The sequence below is a fragment of the Pelodiscus sinensis genome, chromosome 15, assembly GCF_049634645.1.
Source record: "Pelodiscus sinensis isolate JC-2024 chromosome 15, ASM4963464v1, whole genome shotgun sequence".
Taxonomy (NCBI): Eukaryota; Metazoa; Chordata; order Testudines; family Trionychidae; genus Pelodiscus; species Pelodiscus sinensis.
Genome location: NC_134725.1, coordinates 32,609,138 through 32,629,179, shown reverse-complemented (window position 1 = coordinate 32,629,179; position 20,042 = coordinate 32,609,138). Strand labels below are relative to the sequence as shown.

The following is a 20,042-nucleotide window of genomic DNA, read 5'->3' as shown; positions in this document are numbered from 1 at the left end:
ATATTTAACATGGGGCTAATAATATTCTTTTAACATTATCATGCGCTTTGAGATTTACAGATGAAAAATGCTATGTAAGTATTAAGGATGAAAATTTTTTAACATATCCTTTACAGATGATTGGCTCTAGGAAAATTAAGGTTGAAATGGCATGAGAAGTCAGAAGAAAGTATATGTGGATTTTATAAGGATGATTTTCCGTTCTCATGAAAGCAGCAGTAGCAATGTAATTGTAACTAAAACTAGATTGTTAGTTGTTGGTGTAGGTTCTGTGATTGCACAGTACTAGCACAGTGGGGTCTTTGGTTCATGTGGTTCTGTGGTTCCCAGGTGCCTATGATAAAGCAAATAAGAAAATTGTTAGAGGGAAGATTTTCCTCTTTTCATGGTCAAGAAGTCTGTCTTTAGTGAAAACACAGTAAACTAGTGAGTTTTTTTGCAGAATGGTGACATAGTTTGTAGGCATGAGAATGTAAACACTTGTTGAGGTTATGTTAATATGTATCTTTCCCCTCAGAGCTGAGAATTAACTTGGGTCATCTTGGAGAGAGAATGAAAGGCTGAATCTCCCCCACCTCCCTTTTTCCCTCTTTGCTCTTCTCATTTTATGGTGGGAAAGCCCAGGTATGCAGCTGAGAAATTATGATTTATTTGTAGAGTCTCCTCTGTCTTTGAGAGACATGTACAACTTCCATTAGTGGGAGTGGAAAGTAATCCTGTGCAATAGATAATAGATGTTAATGGGATGTCTTCTGAGCCTCTTGACTTGTGAGGCCATCTACTGTGCCTCTCTCAATCTTCTTTTTGGCACTCAGCCTGTTGAGTGTCTGCAGTTCTTGTGGTATGCTAGTGTGAGATGGGATACTGTAAGAGGTATAGATGGCCATGTATGGGAATAGCACAAGGTGGGGGCAGTGCAAGCAGCATGGTTCAGTGTGTAGGGCACAGGGCAAGGACTCAGGAGGCCTGGGTTCTGTTCCTGGATGTGTCATTGATGCCCTATGGGACTTTGGTTGAGTCACATCCGACTCTCTGTCTCCTCTCACCATTGGACTGTCTTCTGTGGTTAGATTTCATGCTCTTTAGGGAAGGGACTGTCTCTTTCTATTCATTCATGCAATGCTCAGCACAGTGGGGCCCCAATTCCGCTTTTATAATACCAGTAATAAATAGATAAGCATTTGCCAGTCATGTGAAGAACAAAATGTGACTCTTGGACAGAGCCAACCATTTTAGCCTCTCCTTAGTTCTATCTGCTTGAGTTAGATGTTGGATCCCTGGGAGATTCGTGACAGACAGCAGCATCTCCCACAGCTTTTGTGAAAATGTGCAGAGTTGGGCCAGGAGACAAGACCCTCATGTGAAGATGAAGCTAATTAGTCTTGCTTTCCTCCAGGACCCCACCTTCCTTCTAAGGAAACAACAGCAGCGGCCCTGTACTGCCAAGGTCAAAAGAATAATCTGAACTTTGCAATTAATGATGGGACACTAGAAATCAAGATGGATCTTAAATAGACAGTGGAGTGGCTCCAGATCCTGTGCTTCAACATTTCTCTGAGGGCACGTCTAGACTAGGTGCGGCTTTCGAAAGAAGATATGCAAATTCGTCTCCAATTTGCATATCTTCGTCTGGTTTTTTCCCCAGAAGAGGCTTTTCTGATTATTCTTCTGATTAGGAGATTATTCCTCCTAAAAGGAGGTTTACAGGATGCTTTTGAAAGAGAGGGCTTTTTTCTGATATTTGGCCCCATGTAGATGGGCCAAATATCGGAAAAACCTCTTTTGGGAAAAAAAGAGATGGAAATTCGAGCTGAATTTGCATATCTTCTTTCAGAAGCCGCATCTAGTCTAGATGTGCCCTCAGATATCCCAGGAGGGGATGCAAGACTGTGGAATTAAGACTAGGGATGTAAAAGTGTAGTCAGTTAACCGATAAGCAAAAGCTTATAGGTTAATTCTGTAGACTACATGCATTTCCTTCTCCCCCTCTCCCTGCTGGTAAATTTTTTAGCAAGCTGGCCAGCAGCCTGGTTCAGTCCTGGCTTGCATTGAGTCTGGCACTTACCACAGCTGCGTCTCTGCATTTAAAGTGTATTAGAAGCAGAGTGGGTCAGCAGCCCGGCTCAGTCCGGGGTTTGGGACCTACCCCCATTCCATCTCTGCATTACAAGCGTAATAAGAGCTGGGTGGGCAGGCAGCCTACCTCAGTTCTGGCTTGCTCTAGGTCTGGGAGCTCAGACCGCCCCCAGACAGGGGCTTCAGCCATCCTGCACTGCTGTCTCTTTCCCAGAAGCAACAGGACAGGGTGACAGGTAGCCAGTCTGCAAAGGGAGCTGGTATTTTAAACTAGCTCCCCTTGCAGACCAGCTTCTGCCTGGCATCCCGCACTGCTGCCTCTGATACTGGCTGCTGGCCTCACCCGCAGGGACTATAGAATAGTCAACTAACCGATAAAATTTCATGAGGTTACTCGACTATTCACTTAACCATTATTTAACATCCCTAATTAAGACTAGAGTAAAGAAGGGAAATTTTCATTGCAATGGCCACATTAAGGGTCAGCTTCTGTTCTCAATCCCAGTAAATCCAGAGCAACTCCATAGGCTTTAAGGGAGTAGCTGCAGAATGGCATTGGTGTAATGGAAGTTGGAGTCTGTCCCTAAATCTCTTAGTTTGAGGGAAATGAGACCAACATTTCTGGGGTGAAAGGAGATCCCATCTATCCCCATAGAGAAAGAATACAGTGCTGAAAAGATGAATTAATGGACCAGTATAACCAGGCCGTTGAGACCAATGGAAGAGCTGTGTATGGTCCAGATGTGCAAGCCAAACAGCTGCCCAGGCGCTTTTCCAAGTTCTACGCCCCGTTTCTTACTATTGTGAGAACCACATTCTGGAGCTGAGAGAGGACACTGCTATTGATGGGAAAGGGCCATGTTACACCTCTTTAGGTTTTGTGCTGTGTGACGGTGTGGCTGGAGATTAGAGCCTGCTATTGATGCTTTCCCAACTTCTGCTAAGGAAGAGGATTTGAAGAGTCTTGAAACATGATTGGATGGCAGGAAGAAACAACACTGGAAATCTTCAGAAACTTCTCCTCCCACAAGCCCAAACCTCTTTGAGAATCAGACCTAACAAGGCAGTTCAGCACTTTCATGTCTACAGGAAACATCTTGCATTGAAATGATTTTAGAGCTCTCAATCTGAATTGTATAGATTGTCACTTTCACACTGCTTCTAAAACACCACTTAATCCAGGAAGCATTTCTGTTGTGTACATTCTGTTTCCTGTAATGGTTGCCTTAGGCACTGCCTCTAGATCACAAACTTTTTAGGGCAGGGAAATCCTGAGACCAAAAGCCAATAATTTATCAAGTGCTGCATGCATGTGCCTCGCTATGTATGTTAAGGATCTGGATTCTAATGTCTTCATTCAGCTGTTACACCAGCAACACTCCCATGGACTTCAGCAAGAGTTTTGCCTGACCAAGGGCTGATTAAGTCCTTCAACATTTGACCATCTAATAATAATAGGAGGAGGCCACAGCCAAATTAGCATTTGTGCATGAATGTGATGCCACTAAAGACAGCAGTGCCCTGAGGCTTGGGCTCTTGTATGGATCACAAGCAAAGGTATTCTGGTGAGAGGGCAGAAATGGTGGCATCCATCTAGGCGTCCACACAAGAGGGAAAATCATGGAATGTATTATGTATAGTAGGGATGTACGAGACTGCTCAAGTAGTTGACTGCCTGATAAGCCTAAGTTTATCGGGTAGTCCAGTCACTATGCAACTAGTCACTTCCCCACCTTGCTACCTCTGTAACAGAGTCAGCAAGTGGGGCGAGCAGGAGCTAGCTTAAAAGCCAGTTCCCCCCAGCACCATCTCTGCAGGGTGGCAGGGGAGGCAGAGGTACAGCGGGGACCCAGCACCTCTGCTTTTCCTCACCTTGTCCTCATCCATTGTGTTCAGAACACACACACATACACAGACACCTGTAATTTGGAGTAGCCTGAGGACTGCTGTATGTTAGGCAAGCTGACAGTGGTGTTAACTGAGGGGCATTTATAGTTGCTGGGTTTATGTCGTCTAAGCCACCCACTGCAAGGAGGCCTGGTGTTGGAGCCATTTTGCAGTTCAGCACCAGCTGAGGATTTGGCTCAGCTGAGGCTGAGTCTCGTATGACTCACTCTGGCAGCTTTAGAGCTGCTTTGCAACAGCGTGGTGAGGCAAAGGGACCGTAATGCAGCCAAAGATCAGGGATGTAAAATCTGTCCTCAGAAGCAGAGAGAGCGGCTGAATTTCTGGGCCTACCTTTCTTAAGCAGTGTCTGGGTACAACTGCACTGTATCTACCATTTTAAAATTGCATTCCCCAACTTGCTTGTACTGGTGACATGGGATATGTCTGCACTGTAATGAAACACCCGCCACTGGCCCCATGGGGAGTCCCAGAGAGCGGACTCGAGCACAAGCTCAGATATCGACCCTGCAGTAAACAGTCCTGTGGCACCAGCCCAAGTCAGCTAGCATGGGCCAGCCCCTGGTGCTTCATTGCGGTGTAGACACACCCATCGATAACTAAAAATGGTGTCAAAATCCTCAGCAGCAGCAGTGGAACGTGATTATTTTTATAGTGTAGACAGGACCTAATATGCTGCCATTCTGGTTACTGCAGTGAGTTAATTCACAGAATTTGCTGAAGACACATCACAGTTGCAGGATAACCACGGTAACAAGCTAAAGAATCCATTACCTGAGTTTTGCTACCTGTGCTCCTCAACAGCTGGCAAAAAAAGAAGCCTCTAAAGTTTTGTTGGTTCTGAACTGTGACCCTCTTCCTTATTAGCCTTGCTTGGTTTTGTGTTGCCTTTTCAGGCCTGTGATGGAAGTCCCAGCCATTAAACCTCTCACTGAAGATCAGGCTCGCTTCTACTTCCACGATCTGATCAAAGGCATCGAATACTGTAAGTTTCAACACAGAAACCCACTGGCATTCGTAACCATTTGGGAGGCAGATCCACAGCTGGTGTAACTCTGCTGGCTCCAGCAAAGCTACACTGACTGACACCAACTCAGGATCAGGCCTCTCGTTGCGACGTCTTTGTTAATTGAGATTTAAAGGCCCTTGTGTATTTGGTTATTTGCTCTTAGCTACCTAGTTGTGTTACAAGCCTGTCCTGCCATTGATTGTCTTGCTCTTTCTTTTACCCACAGTGCACTATCAAAAGATAATTCACCGGGATATTAAGCCTTCCAACCTTCTGGTTGGGGAGGATGGTCACATCAAAATTGCTGACTTTGGAGTGAGCAATGAGTTCAAGGGAACTGATGCCCTTCTGACCAACACTGTGGGCACCCCTGCGTTTATGGCTCCAGAAACCCTTTCAGAAACCAGAAAAATATTTTCTGGCAAGGTATTTTGTAGTGAGGATTTTTTGTTTTAATATGGAACTATTTCTTTAAGACATACATACTTTTCAGGCTCCTTCAAGAAACAGCTATAATTTTGTCTTCTCTTTTCTTCTAGGCTTTGGATGTATGGGCTATGGGAATCACACTCTTTTGTTTTGTGTTTGGGCAGGTAATGAGTTTCTTGTTTGGGTCTGGTCAGTGAGTTAGCATGTCTCTTTACACAAGGCTAAGTGTGGTGTTTCATAAGGTGAAATGCATATCCCCTTCAATGTTCCCTCTAAATGTGTCTATCCATGTGCAGAATACGTTTTATTATGCAGCCTGAGGCATGTGCGGATGTGCACCACCAGTAGAAACACATGGTGCTGGCTGTGGGCACTCTGTTAATCAGCTGGTTACATTTGCATCTCTCCTGGGTGGCTGCCCAAGTGCTCAGCTTACAGGGTACCCTCCCTTCTTCCACAGAAAACCTGATCTGTTGTGGTTCCTTCCCTCCTAACTAATCTCTGTGCTACCTTCTGTGCTAGAGCCAGGACAGCATTCGTCCAGTGCAAAGGGTGTGCAGAGCCCTATGTTACAATGAAGCTGCTCCTGCTAAGCCCAGGGCTTCATTGCTGTAGAGTAGAGCCCTGTGCAGGACTTTTATTAATCCCACTCCCACTCTCATGGCTGCGGGTACCATGTGATCCCAGTCCTGCTGCAGCGCTAATCTTGAATAGCACTCTATTATTGAGTTTCTTGTGCAGCCCAGAGCTCCATGGGTGTATTTTTGATGAGTTTAAAATCATTCATTCTTAGAGCCCCTGGATATTACTGCAGTAGAGGTTCTGACCATGTGTGGGGATGGTATTTCCTGCCTTGATGCATTGATATTGCCATGGCATCTGGGCATTTCACAGTTTAAAATCAATAACCACAAGCATGGGTGACTCAGTGAAATTGCACATGACCCATGCCTGCTGCAATGCTAATAGATTCATTAGCTGATAGCCCAAGTGAATGAGTGGGTAAGCTTTTTCTGCACCTTCCAGATTAGCAAATAGTAGATCCATTTGACCAGCAGAGGGCACATCTGCTGAGAACATCTTTAGCTCAGTCTGGGGAGAACAAGAGTACTTGGAAAGTGTAATTAAGGATGTTAAATACCGGTTAATTTACTAGCTGAGTAGTCAATAGGCACTTCTGCATTCTCCATCTAGAGGCTTTTGCACATTTCAAAGGAGGAATGCTGAACTCCGTGTGGAGCCTGGAGTCCATGGAACTTCCCACTGGCCCAGGCTGTACACATTGTGCCAGCTTTGAAATGTACAAGATTTGACTAGTCCTTAACATCCTTAAGTGCAATGGGACACAAGAGGAAGAGATGGCTTCATAAATGAGACTGGAGACAGGATGATGCTATCTAGCTCACTTTCCAAATCATGGGGCTAATTCAACAAAGCTTACTCTTCAAAAGCTCCACTGCCTTCAAAATGTTCAAATCTTGGGCCTGTTGTTCTGGTCTGTCCTTTGAATCCACACAGTGTGAGATGATACTGTTTTTTTTTTAAATAAGTTGAGTGGGTGAGAATCTGCCACATGTCTGTCCCCTAATTCTTTCTTCCTCTCCTTTTTGAATCCTGTAAAATTCTTCCAAAGCCATGTGATGTGTTCTGCTGACTACCCCAAAATGCCTTACTGCTTAGCAAATCCTGTTGTTTGTGTTTTGTTGATTTGTAACTAGTGCCCTTTTATGGATGAGAGGATTCTAAGTTTGCACAGTAAAATCAAGACCCAACCCCTGGAATTCCCGGATCAGTGAGTACATAGAAGGCTTTTTATTATTTTTGCAAATGGGAAAATGAACACCACTTCCCCAGGCTCCCAGAAAGCACTGAGTAGGTGGAACTGGACTGGATCCAAGGAGAGTTTACAAAGTTATAACGCAAACCACCAATATTTTTCTTTCTCTCCTGCACTCATTCTTGGAGAGCTCCCTTCAGACTAGGCATGAGGTCAAAGTTTGTTGCTCTACAGCTGTTGAAAAAATGTTTGTGATTTGAGTTCCAGAAGCTCGAAAGAGAATTCATTAACCTTCTCTGTTGCCCTAGGGTGCTTTTCTGTCCAATCTCTCCATATTCTTTTTAGACCCTGAATGCTCTGAACACATTTATTTGACTTCATTATCTCAGTGTGCATTTGCTTCTCCTCTGGAAACTCCACTGCGGACAATTATATGGGGGTGGGTCCCTTCTTCCGAAGGCAATGACAAGAATTGAAGAAGTAACTGATTGGAGTAATCCCACAGATTCTGATTCTCGCACTCCTTAATCCTTGGTTCTTCCTCACCATTTAATCCCATTCCCAAACACCATCCCCTCCACTCAGAGCTAGCAGCATGGGCCTCGTGATTCAGCTCCGTGATAGAACAGAAGTGAGTGAGTACTCAGCATTAGTCACTCTCTAGCACAAGCCTGAACAACCTGCAAAAAGCAAAGGAATTTAAGCCCAGGGCGCTGTGCCCAAATCTATCTCTCTATCCCAGCTCTCTGGAAATGTGCTGATAAGGTGAAACGTGTCAATGAAAAGCAGCAGGAAGCTCTCTCAAATTAACCTGAGGATCATTTTAATTTCCCAAGGCCAGACATTACCGAGGAGTTGAAGGATCTGATCATGCAGATGCTGGATAAAAACCCTGAATCTAGGATTTCTGTCCCGCAAATCAAGGTACTTACCAGTTGGAAATTAAGTCTTGTTGGTGAGTCGCGACATTGCTACTGTCCGGGCTGTATTTTATTGTGTGGGGCTTTCTTTGCTATTCTGGAGTCAGTTTATCGCTCATTGCTTCCTCCCCCAGTTACCAGTGCCTCCTATTCAGGCCCTCCTGAGCCTTCCCCATCTTGGAACCTCTTGTACCTGCAGGACGAGGCCACATAAAGAAATCCTCTGAGACCAGTATTTCCTCTGCTTGTAGAAAAATGTTACAAAACAGCCTCCTCAGGAGACTTCTGTCCCTCTCTCCCTACCGGAGCCCAGAAGGGTTAAGCAGCTGTGAAAATGGCAAATAAGCTTGGGAAAAAGCAAGAACTGGGGGGAAGTTAATGAGCTATTTCTAAACCTTCAGAAAGTGTTCCAGAAATGGACAAAGGTTCCTGGTATTTGGAGAATGGGCAAAAGGTTTCTTCTTTTCTTCTGAGCTTATTTTCCCATTTCTATTGTAATGTGCTGGTTAAAGTCGGGGGCTAGGAGTCAGGACCACGGACTCTATTCCCAGCTCTTCCACTGTCTTTATGTTTGACCTTGGGCAAGTCACTTCTTTGTGCCTCCACTTTCCCTACTGTAAAATAAGAGTAATGAGGGCTCCCCATCTTTGTTAAGCATGTACAGATTCAGGGATGCAAAATGCTTTGTAAGTGCTACCGATTAATAGTGCTTTTCCCTCCCCATGTGGCTATTAGCTTGTTCCACAGAGTTTGGATCTAGAGCCACACTTCCTCCAAGTTTGACAGAGTGTGCACTGGGAGATTTGATTTGAGTCTATCTCTATTCATAATGATTTGGGATAGTTCACTCCTCTAGGTCACTTGGCTAAAAAGCAGAGCTTCCCTGTTCCTTTAATACCAGGCTGATGAGTACTCTAGCTGCAGGGATTTGGCACATCTGCTATATCTGGGTTGTTCTAATTTTTTCCAAAAGAGGAAATAGTTTCTGACAGGCTGTGTTATTAATTGAAGCTGCACCCTTGGGTCACTAAGAACGGAGCAGAGCCTCTGCCGACGGAGGATGAGAACTGCACGCTTATCGAGGTGACTGAGGAAGAAGTTGAGAATTCGGTCAAACACATCCCAAGCCTGGCCACAGTGGTGGGTAACACAAGCCAACAATTCGCTCGCGATGTGCATAGAAAATACTCTGATTTTACTGCCCTAGCCTCACTGCTCAGACCTAGTTGTGCTGATGAATGATTAGGTGCCAGGGCTCCTGTTTATAATGCAGCCATCAGTGGAGTGGCATCGAGACACCATGCAGCAGCATGTGGCATTTCTATAGTTCAGAAACCTTTCCTGAATGAGACTGAGAATAGCACTGCCCCAAAAGAGCTGCTAAACAGACCACAACATCAGTTGCTAGGTGGAGGTGGCCTTCCCCTCAAGCTGGAGTGGAACTGAGCTGTCTGAAGATTGTTCAGACTGGTACTGTCTGAAAAGCTGGAAATTGTACTGAGAAGCCCCTTAACGGGATCTCGTCTAGGAAGTTGCTCTCTTGTCCCTGATTCTTGGATCTGAGTCTCTTATCAACCAGTGCCAAAGCTCAGATATGCTTCCCTTTCCCCTGTTGTTTTTAATCCCTTTCTCAAAACCATCTGAGGGAAGTTTCTGTGGCTGCCACTTGGGAACCGCTGTTTAGTGGGATTTTGTCGCTTCTGTTAGAACTTCTAATCTCCTGCTTGTAACACCACATTAATGACAACATTGTGAACCATAGCTAGTCTGAGATCAGCCGCATCCTTTGGTCTAGGGATTTAAAAGTCAGACAAAAGGGAAACAGCAAAGGTACCTTTAGCTGGCTGTTCCCATCTTGCCAGCATGTGGTTCGCTGGCAAGGTTTCATAGCCTTTGCTCGTTGCTTTCTGGTGATTGCGAAGTCCAGGTCCATGGCAGAATCCTATTTAAAGTGCTGGACCATGTGGAGGAGGACTGACCCAGCAGAGACCAGGCCTTCAAGCAGACATCCTGAGCCTGTGGAGTTCTTTCAGCCCCACTAGAGTCAGGGATGCTCACTGACGTTGTGGTTTTAGTTTGTATCTTCCGTTTTTTCACTGTGCTCCACAAGTAGTTTTAAGAGGTGCCCTCTCCAGCCTGCTGCCCCATACTCTGTTTACTGAGAAATCCTAATCTAGGAGTGAGAACCATGCACACACATTCTGCTGAGCTTACGATGCAGCAGCCTGTGCTCCATGACCTCTTTCCTTTTCAGAAAACCAAATTCTGCCCAGCGCAGTTCATCCTTGGTTCTGAGTTGAGTGAAAACTGAGGGTGTTCAGTGCTTTGCAGATGGTGCTCTGATCCAGACAGGGTCAAGTCCGGCAAGGATAGCCTCCACAACAGCTCTTCACTGGGCTCAATTTCACATCAGATGATCTGTGTTCCCAGCCTCAAATCTCCTAGGCCTTGAATTCATTAGCAGCAACATCCTTCCTGTCTTGCTGTCACATCTTTAAATTTAGGTCACCATTTAGAAGAAAGGAAGAAAAAAACTCACCTCCATTTTTATTTCTGACGTTATCTGTCTTTCTTTGTGAGTAGCTCACCAGCTTTAACATGCCCGTCATAGATTTTTTTTTATTGAATGTTTTTTTAAATGCTGACATTGTGTGTTGCCCAGTGCAAGACGCAAATACAATGACCATCCTCATTCTGAAGAGCTTCCAGGAGCACATTTGAAAAGTAGCTACTGTTTCCACACACCCTGCCCCCCAAGGCCTCAATACCCACAGCCCCATTTGAAATCAATGTGACTTTAGCACAAATGAGTGCAAAATAAATTATTTATTCATCTTGTTTTGTCTCTCTTCTCTTTCATGAATTTGCCATTGACAGGTTGCAGAAATCTCAAATTTGTTTTGTTCTTCAAATTTGTTTACACGTTTCCCAAGGGAATAATTCTTAGTTTGCCCATCAAGCTGCAAATGTTAACTTTCTGGTATAAAATTCACATACTGTTGGCTTTTATATCAACCACATGATATTGTTTCTATTCTCTGAGTGACTTTCAAACTAAATATTCAATTGTAAGACTCACGGTTCATACTATATTGATTAGCTGCATACTTAATTCAGTCAGAGAACTGATGCAATCACATGTAAGTTATGAAACATAAGTGGTAACATGCATTTTAAATTATTTTGTAACATTTGTGCTATGCAGATAAAGTTAGCTCAACACAATCTATGGAAGTTCTGATCACAATTCAGTTTTGGCCAGTATTAAAGTGAATCCCCTTGCCCCCAGAAAATTTTACTTTTAACAAGTACTTTTGCTGTTATAGACTATGCAATTGGAAGTTTGCAGAAAATGAACTCTGCAGAATGACAGAGCCATGCAAATCAAAATTCACAAAGATTATTGGAGGAGAAAATGTCACATTATTTGCTCAGGTTTCCTATCCGGTCTCCTGTGGTTTGAAGTGGGTATGTGTAGCTCTGAAGAATTCCAGATAAAGAAATGAGCTTCTGGACGAACAGTTGGAGACTTGGCAATCGTTGTTGTTATTGTTAAATTAAAACTTTGTCCATACCAGGCTTGTTTTAAATAGTTTTCTGAAGCACAGATTTTATGGGTTTGGTACAAGCTTTAAACATTTCTATTACATGCGAATGGAAATGTACTGCTATTGGAAAGGGTTGTCCCTTACTGAAACCAGTCTCTCGTCCTGTAGATCTTGGTTAAAACGATGATCAGGAAACGGTCTTTTGGGAATCCATTTGAGGGAAATAGGAGAGAAGAACGATCTCTGTGTGCCCCAGGGAACCTACTGACGTAAGTGTCTTCATCTCTCTCTGGTGCAAGTGCATGATTTCCAGTGAGTGAATAGTCACAATACAAAACACCAGCAGAGCATGAGAATTTTTATTTAACAAATGTACTGCAATCAGGATGTGAATTGGTACAATGTATGTATTAAATCTAATTCTACCTCTAGGACTCTACATTTCAGTGGTAACGGAAATGATTCCTGTAAGTTAATTGTAACTGGTGCATGCAGTGCTCTGAGGGTATATCTCCACTACAAAGTTAATTTGAAATAACAGCAGTTATTTTGAATTAACTTTAATAGCGTCTACACAGGCAAACTGCTATTTCGAAATAAATTCGAAATAGTGGAGCCATTATTTTGAATTTTGTAAACCTCATTCTATGAGGCGTAACGCCAAATTCAAAATAGCTATTTCGAATTAAGTGCTGTGTAGATACTTAATTTGAAATAGGGGGCCTCCAGCCCTTCCCAAGGAGCCCTGGTGGCCACTCTGGGCACAACCAGGAAAACTTACCCTTCTCTCCCCCAGATTCCCAATCCTGAGCCCTGAGCTTCCCCTCCCACTTCTTCTCCTTGCTTCCCCCTTCCAGCTCCCTCCTCCCAGGTTTCCCCCTCTCCTCTTCCATCCTCTCTCATCCCCTCTCCCACCTCCTTTTCCCAGTCTCCCGAGAGGTTCATTCCCCCCAATTTTGTTCAATAAACCCAGTTTCTATTTTTGAACATATGTGTCTTTTATTTGACATCAGGAAGGGGGGCTAGGGAGGGGTAAGTGGAAGGACATGAGGGAGGAATGGGGCATGAGCCCCCGGTGGGGAGGACCAGGGAGGCTCCTTGGGGTTGACGCTCTCCCTCCGGGGTCTCCTGGATCCTGACAGCCCTCTGATGGACCCCCCCAGATGGCAGCACGGCAGCAAGTGCAGGTGGGCTGATGGCAACGACACCATGAGATGCTCCGGCGTGGCTGAGTGCTGTGTTGTCCCGAGTGCGGGCACGCAGGGCACACCAAGACAGGACTGCTTTGCTGTCCCTCATCAAGGTAGACAAGCAAGCAGGGAACCCTGAGAACTGTCTGTCCGGGGTGGGAGTAGAGTCCCTTTAAGCACAGAACTCAGTTAGCCTCAGGCAGCAGCCCCACACACTAGGTCCTAACCTGATGCCCTGCCGGCACTGGTTCCAGCCAGCCTTAACTTCGGTTCAGGGTCCACTCATTGTGAATGCGCTATTTCGAAATAGCAAAACGCTATTTTGAAATAGATTTTGTGTCTAGATGTGTTATTTTGAATTAGCTTAATTCGAATTAAGTTAATTCGAAATAGTGCTGTAGTGTAGACATACCCTGATACTTCAGAAATGGTATCCTGCACTAAATGCAAATAAAATCAGATCCTTGTCTCTAAAGAATGCTCAGTTGCTGTTTTATAGACTTACTGTAGCCTGAGCCAGTTCAGGAGACATGATTCCTGCTGCATGTATGAGGGTGCTATTGCAAACTTAAACAGTGTATGCAGTGTATGCTCATGGGGCTTTGGGACATTTCCAGATCAAGTGTTATGTAATGCAAAAGAAGCTTTCCTCTCTTTTGGGTTGTGTTTCCTCCTGAACTGTCCCTGTGCATTTATGGACAAGGAGTGGGAGCATGATACTTGGATATTTTTACACCAAGTAACAGCGTTGGCCATTGCTTGCACTACTACCACGTGAAGGTTTCAGAATCAGGGGCTGTCTGTTCACCAGAATATGTGAGCACAGTAGCCGATTGCCATTGTTTCAGCCAAAGAAGCCCATAAGCTGTAGGAAAGTTTACATTTAAAATAGGATAGTCCTTTAAAGCATTAATGGAGATTTCTAAGAAAGTGGATCATACATTACTAGTAATTAACGAAAGGTCTACTGGCTGCATGCAGCAAATAATATGCATGTGTGCATTGCTCTTCTGATAAGAGTAATGTTCTTCTACGGTTTTCCCTGCTAAAAAGTAGCATGGTCACTTATATGGGGGAAACAGAACAGAATGTAGAAGTAAATTAATCAGGCAAATTAAAGATGTTTTGTTTTTCTTTCTGTTTGCATTGCAGCTTTGAAATACTATGTTACCTTTATACTCTAGAATAAAGGTTACACTTTAATAAACTGATGCATTTTGTTGGGATCTGCTTTGTAGTCATACACATTAATAAATGAAAACAAACGTTGGACTGCTTCTTTCCCATCACCTTTCCCCTGCTTCATTTGAAGCATATTTTTTTACCTGGCCTCATTACATTGATGATAAGATCCCATGGGTTTATTTGTGGGCCAGCAATGAAGTCAATAGGAAAACGCCACTGACTGCAGAGAAGCTGGGATTTCACCCTAAGTGTTCTGAGTTGGAACAGGCTTTCTAAGGGCCTTACTGAGCTTGTAGATGTTTTCTGTGATGTCCCCATTTCCTCTACACCATGGTTTCCTGGCTTCACTAGTTTCCACATCAGTGCACAGGTTGGTGTCCTGCCTACTAATGCTTAGAATGAGCTGCACTTGAATGGGAATTCAAATGACAATGTCTCTTAAGCAGAAAGCTCCTGTATGTGTCAGTCCTGTATAGATTCAGCATGTAACTGCCTGCTTCAGAAAACAGATTTTAGTTTAAGCCTGACTTCCTGTATATGAACCCAAAAGACCTCTAATGCCTGTGATTTTTTTTTGGGGGGGGAAGGGAGAGGGGGCTGTTGTAATTCAGGCTGTACAAAGCATTTTCCATCTGGATAAACTGGAAGACCAATCCAGTGAAACATCATCTGAAAGGAAGGGCTGATAAACCACTGAAAGCACTAATGCTGGACACTGGCTTCCACCATTCACTCTCTTCTCTCTATCAGCATTATTTACGTGAACTTTCCCCAAAGACCCTGTATTACATTGATTACAGGAGGCTCAGCTGACAGATGTCTGTGATATTTTCCATAGTCAATGCTCTGTTCCTTTCTGGGCGTGCCTGGGACTTAAGCAAATAAATTCCCCAATTAGCCCCTGAGGAGTAGGTTTATATAAGAACTTGTCCTGCAATGTGTTCAATCAGTACAATTCACCCTGTGCAGAGGGACAGAACAAGGCCTATGCACTAGGCAACTGAATCCTATTTTGAGAGATTAAGTAGGATTTAAGTTGTAGCTAGACCTCAAGCTGGCCTGCAGCGGGGTGAATTTCACCTTACGCATGTGACATGTTGACTTCAGATGGAGTTCTGCATGAGAGACGTGTTCCCGTGACTATGCTATTAATTATGAAATAAAAGAATTTATCTGTGTATTTTCTCAGTCTTTCTCTCATGTTCTGAATTGTAAACTGACAGCCTGACACTCAAATCCTATTCATATTGGTGAGTTGATTGTCCTTCTACAACAGAGTCGTAGCACTTTACACGCTATGGTTAGCAATAGCGATGTAAGTGACTAGTTGACTATCTGATAAGCAGAAGCTTATTGGACAGTCAGTTAGTGATGCAACTAATTGCTCCCCTCCCACACTTGTGGCCTCTATCCGAGAGAGGCAGAAAGGGAGGAGGGAGCAGGAGCCAGTGCTGGAGGGAGCCTACCGCGGCTCTTGTACATTTAAAAGACTCAGACACTGCAGGGAGCGTGGGGCCAGTCCCCCACTCCCTGCAGGGTCTATTCGATTAGTTAGTTAATCTAAATTTAACATCCTTAATTAGCACGCTCCTGTTGTATCCATCACTGATTAACTGGAAGTCGTAGCCAGACCCAGTAGATGAAAGTCAACTTGTTTTTATTTTTGCCACATCTACCCCACAAACACCTGTAAAACTAGTTGTGTGAAGTGAAGTAAGTGTCTGAGAGCTAGCCAGAGGGGGTAAGGCGATCGGTTCTGTTTCACCATATATGTGTTATAGCATTTGAATATATGTGGCCCAGAAACTTCCCATATTTCTTTAATCCAGGGGCGTAGTGAGGGAGGGGCAGTTGCCCTCAGGCACCACGCTAGGGCAAGCGCAGGATGAATGACGTGGCTGCGGCTGCTGTGGTGGGGCTGGGTAGTCCCAGAACTGCCTGCGCCGTTCTCCCTGCACTCGCCTTAGTGTGGCACCTGGGGGCAACTGCTCCTCCTGTCCTCTCCCTCGCTGTGCCCCTGCTTTAATCTTCTCCCAGCCTCTGCTATCATGCAGTCTTTCATGTGAGGTTACTTCCATGTGTGCTGTGTGCTAATGTTTGATAGATGGGACCGCTGCTTCCAAGTCTTTTTGGATATTGTTATGGCTATTAGAAAGTTCCTTCTCACCCAATCTGCATTGTCTTGACCTATGTAGGTTTGCTGTGGTTACAGAAATAAACCATGATGTGGGGGTGCTGGAATAATTCGTATAGTGGGGGCACCGAGTGCCATTGAACCAAACTATAAATCCCGAACGTGATGGAAAACACTTCAGGACGGGGTTGCAACTGCACTCCTAGCTCCAGCACCTGTACCATCATGATGTGAATAGTGGTTTGGAAATTGTTAGCTATATGGTATATTGAGAACCAGATACAGGGTTTTTTCCTCCTCCTCCTCCTATAAAAATTTTCTTTTTAAGGACACTAATGTGTGTTATTTCATTTTAAAGCAGGAAACAAGGCAGCGAGGATAATCTGAAGTGCAATGACCTACCAAATGCAGGCGAGGATGAAGTGCTTTCATGAAATCGAACATTATGGTTATGATGAGCAACTGAGTCCGTGGCTCCTTTACACAATGTGCATCTGAGGATAAGAGATGCAACAGAGCCTAAGCCAAATAAACACAGCATGACATGGCACTAGTACAGCACTATAAGCTGCATGTAGAGCTTACATAGCAGCATGTTGTAAGAAATCAGATTACAGTACTTGTCATAAACATTGAACATCTCTGATTGTTGAAAACATAACTAAATGGACGGCTTGATATATTGTTTGAAACTTGTTGGCAGAGATCAGAAGGGTGAGATAATGTGATGGACAGTGGTGGTTATTGGCAAAAAAGCAAAGAAAGATGTAGCTGGAAATGGCTTTAAGTGGTTTTAATGCCAAATATTTCATGGAGACTAATGCCACAAGGTATTGTACAAGGTAGGTAGGTATATGAAAGCGTGAATCTTCACACACAGCTGGAAAAAAACTAGAATTATGCACTTTGAGTGTTCACAACCTACCAGAAAGGGTGTTGCATCTATTTTTGTGGGTTTTTTAATTGACATGTTTTAATTGCATGGAAGCAAAGTATAAACTACCACCTCACCATTTTCAACAATGCCAGTCTTTCTGAGTGAAGTTTTAACAGTTTGATAAAATAGCATCTTCAGATAGTTCATAAACTAGTGTTAATTACTGTGTTTTGAAGACACCCGTTTCCCTAAAATCTTGACATTAGCATGGATAGATGTGCAATAGTTGGGCCAAGTATTCAGGGTACAGATGGAAAATGTGTTTAAGGGCTTGAAGTTCAGTCTGCACTCTAACAGCAAAGGGCATTTTGTGTTAGAATATGAGTTTAAACCTATATTGCTGGGGAAAGCTGACCTCCTATTCTGAACGGCAAAAGAAGCACTAACGTTTCTAAATCTTTTACTTGAGCAAAGTAGATATATAGTTACATTTTAAATTCAGGGTAAAATCCTTCACTTCCGTGTACATTACATGGTTTAATGCAATTTAAAAAACTATTTATTCTATTTTTAAGTATCTAAATAGACATAGGGCTCACTTAGGATTTAAGATCTTACTGAAATATTTAGGTTATTTGGTAACGTTCAAAGAAGCGTTGTTTTTAAACTCTTAATTTGGATTTTGGGGCTAGATATTTCTGCAAACTAATAGCCAACAGTTTGTAAATCCCTGGGGATCAGAGGCTAATTAGCAGACTTCAGTAATTGAAATGCACATCTAGTTTATGGATTACTCCTTACTAAGAGCATTTTCATCATCCCTGAGATTGCTTTGGAATTATTTTGTGAATAGTTAGAATCTAACTAGTAGGTGGTGGGATAGATTCTGGCTTCTGCATTAGATTTTCATACCTAGTAGTGAGAGCGGAATAACTGAGGTAATCATGGATGTAGATGAGTGGGAGTGAAATTCTCCATTGGATTGGGGAAGGGTCAAAATAAGCAGGATAGTTGTGTGGATAAAGCATGGCACTGAGACAGGAAAGTTGATCCTTTACTCAGCCCTGCCACTGATTTAGTGTGGGACCTTAGGTAAAGCACTTAATCTGCCCGAGGCACTCAGAGAATGAAACTTCCCTATCATACAAGGAGGAGTTGATGAGGCTGAAGGCACTATTGAAGTGTCAAGTGTTATTTTGAACATTAGTGATTTTCCCCACCTCCCTCCCCTCCAGATGGTATATTAGGCCAGAGCCATTGTGAGGTGGTTGTGTTCTTGCCATTCTCTGGAGCCCCAGTTAGTGGACACTGCAAGAGGCACATCGCTGAATTTGTTGGCTGTACATTCGGATTATGATTGGATGCAGCCCTGTCACCTTAGGAATGACAGACCTTTACTAAAGTGGTAGGAAGTTAATTCTGTAATTAGCAAGAAAAATCTCACTTATGCAAGTTCCGTTTAGCATATGAGCCTGGGTCACAATAATCGAAAGTTCCCTGTATTCCTACATTGGTACTGGCATAGTACAATCATCTTCTTTCCAAGGCTGATGACATGATTTAAATAAGAACCATAACTTCAGTAAACATTTTAGATGCAAAAAAATGATGAATCCAAAGAAATGAAAAGGAGACTCGTTCCTGTTGTTTAGTTTGAAACTGTGAACTGCTTTTGTTTGTTGCTCTTCTTTGCTTTTTAATATCAGGAAGAATACCAAGATTAACTCAAGCTTCAAAATACTTATTTTTTCTTTTCCCCAGTTTTACTTCTCCTTGTTAGAAACACAGAGCTGATAAAGAGCTTCCTGTACTTGTAAATGGGTTTGGTTTTTTGCATCTAAATGCTTGAAAAAGAAAATTGTTTAATTGTTCTGAGTAGTTTATGTAGCATGCTTTTGTTTAAGGTCTGTGAACAATACGGCCATACAGTGCTGAATTATTCTATAGACAGTGATCTTGTATGTCATTTGATATAGTAAATTATGCTTTAACAAAACAGGAGCAATCAGAGACTTAAGAGGTACAGTGAAGGGGTGTCCATCAGTATAGTATCTAGGTCCCAGAAATTAGCTGTTGAAGTTGTATGGATGTTGACCTTTGACTCCTAAGCATCCAGAAATATAAGAACTTTCCTAAGTGTGTTTATTTTCCAGCTAACTCGTACCATGCCTGAGTAAGAGTCTTTAGCCTGTCCTCTCTGCCTAAGATACTTTTCTGAATTAAGCTCTTAGTTTTATTTTGGCTTCTTTGTCAAAGTATAAGTTTTGGAAGTGTAGCAAGTGTGAGGAAGATCTGTTATCTAAATGCATGAGCTGTTAGAGAAACTCTATATACCAGGCTGTTCTGTTTTATACAAGCTAGACAAGCTATCTTTTCTGTAGTGAAGTAAACCTTTTGCCTGTGCCTTTGAATTGGGCTGTGGCTAGCTTTCCCCTTTCAACTCCTTTAAAAAAAAAAAGGACAGAAAACCCAACACGAGTTGTTGCTGAGTGATGAGCCATGTGGCTTTGAAATTGCACAGTAGAACTGTTTGTTGGTAGCTCTGTTATCTACTAGATAAGCAATCTGTTTTTTCAAAGTTATGTGATCTTGCTGACTTTTATACTCATTTAATCCCCAAGGCTTGTTATATTCCTGTCCCTTTTACTATGCATTTTACTTTTATCAGGTGTATAAAGTTTAAATACTGTGTATTTATCACTTAAATTATATTAACTAATAAAAATGTAGGTGTTTTTCCACAGATGTTTAAGCTTCTCTGTACAAGTTGAAATAAATAGCCTGCAAAAATCATCCTTGAGTCAACTGGTTTATTGAAAAAAAATCTTATTCTGCTTGTTCCAGAGAACTTTACTCTGAATTAGAGAAGTGGTAAAAAAAGGAGACCATGGCAGAATGATCAATATTTCAGCCAAGTGAGATGGGCAGGTCTTAATAGTGGCCAGACAATGGCAGGGGGACAAAACCAAACGACCATGTTAGCCAGGGTGGG

General features: G+C 43.1%; 1 protein-coding gene across 8 annotated transcripts in view; it reads left to right on the top strand.

Moving 5' to 3' along the window:
* Positions 1-19,843, top strand: part of CAMKK2 (calcium/calmodulin dependent protein kinase kinase 2) — a 58,741-nt gene extending 38,898 nt beyond the window's left edge. For 3 of the 8 annotated variants that reach the window (XM_075898604.1, XM_075898607.1, XM_075898605.1), the window contains exons 10-18: positions 4,878-4,966; positions 5,217-5,416; positions 5,530-5,583; positions 7,138-7,211; positions 8,033-8,120; positions 9,128-9,256; positions 11,833-11,933; positions 12,828-12,967; positions 16,532-19,843. In XM_075898604.1, coding sequence (XP_075754719.1) covers positions 4,878-4,966; positions 5,217-5,416; positions 5,530-5,583; positions 7,138-7,211; positions 8,033-8,120; positions 9,128-9,256; positions 11,833-11,933; positions 12,828-12,967; positions 16,532-16,560 — 904 coding nt within the window. In that variant the 3' untranslated portion in view covers positions 16,561-19,843. The remainder of the gene's footprint in view (positions 1-4,877; positions 4,967-5,216; positions 5,417-5,529; positions 5,584-7,137; positions 7,212-8,032; positions 8,121-9,127; positions 9,257-11,832; positions 11,934-12,827; positions 12,968-16,531) is intronic. The other 5 variants (XM_075898609.1, XM_075898608.1, XM_075898610.1 and 2 more) reach the window with 5 other exon arrangements.
* The last annotated feature ends 199 nt before the right edge of the window (positions 19,844-20,042 follow it).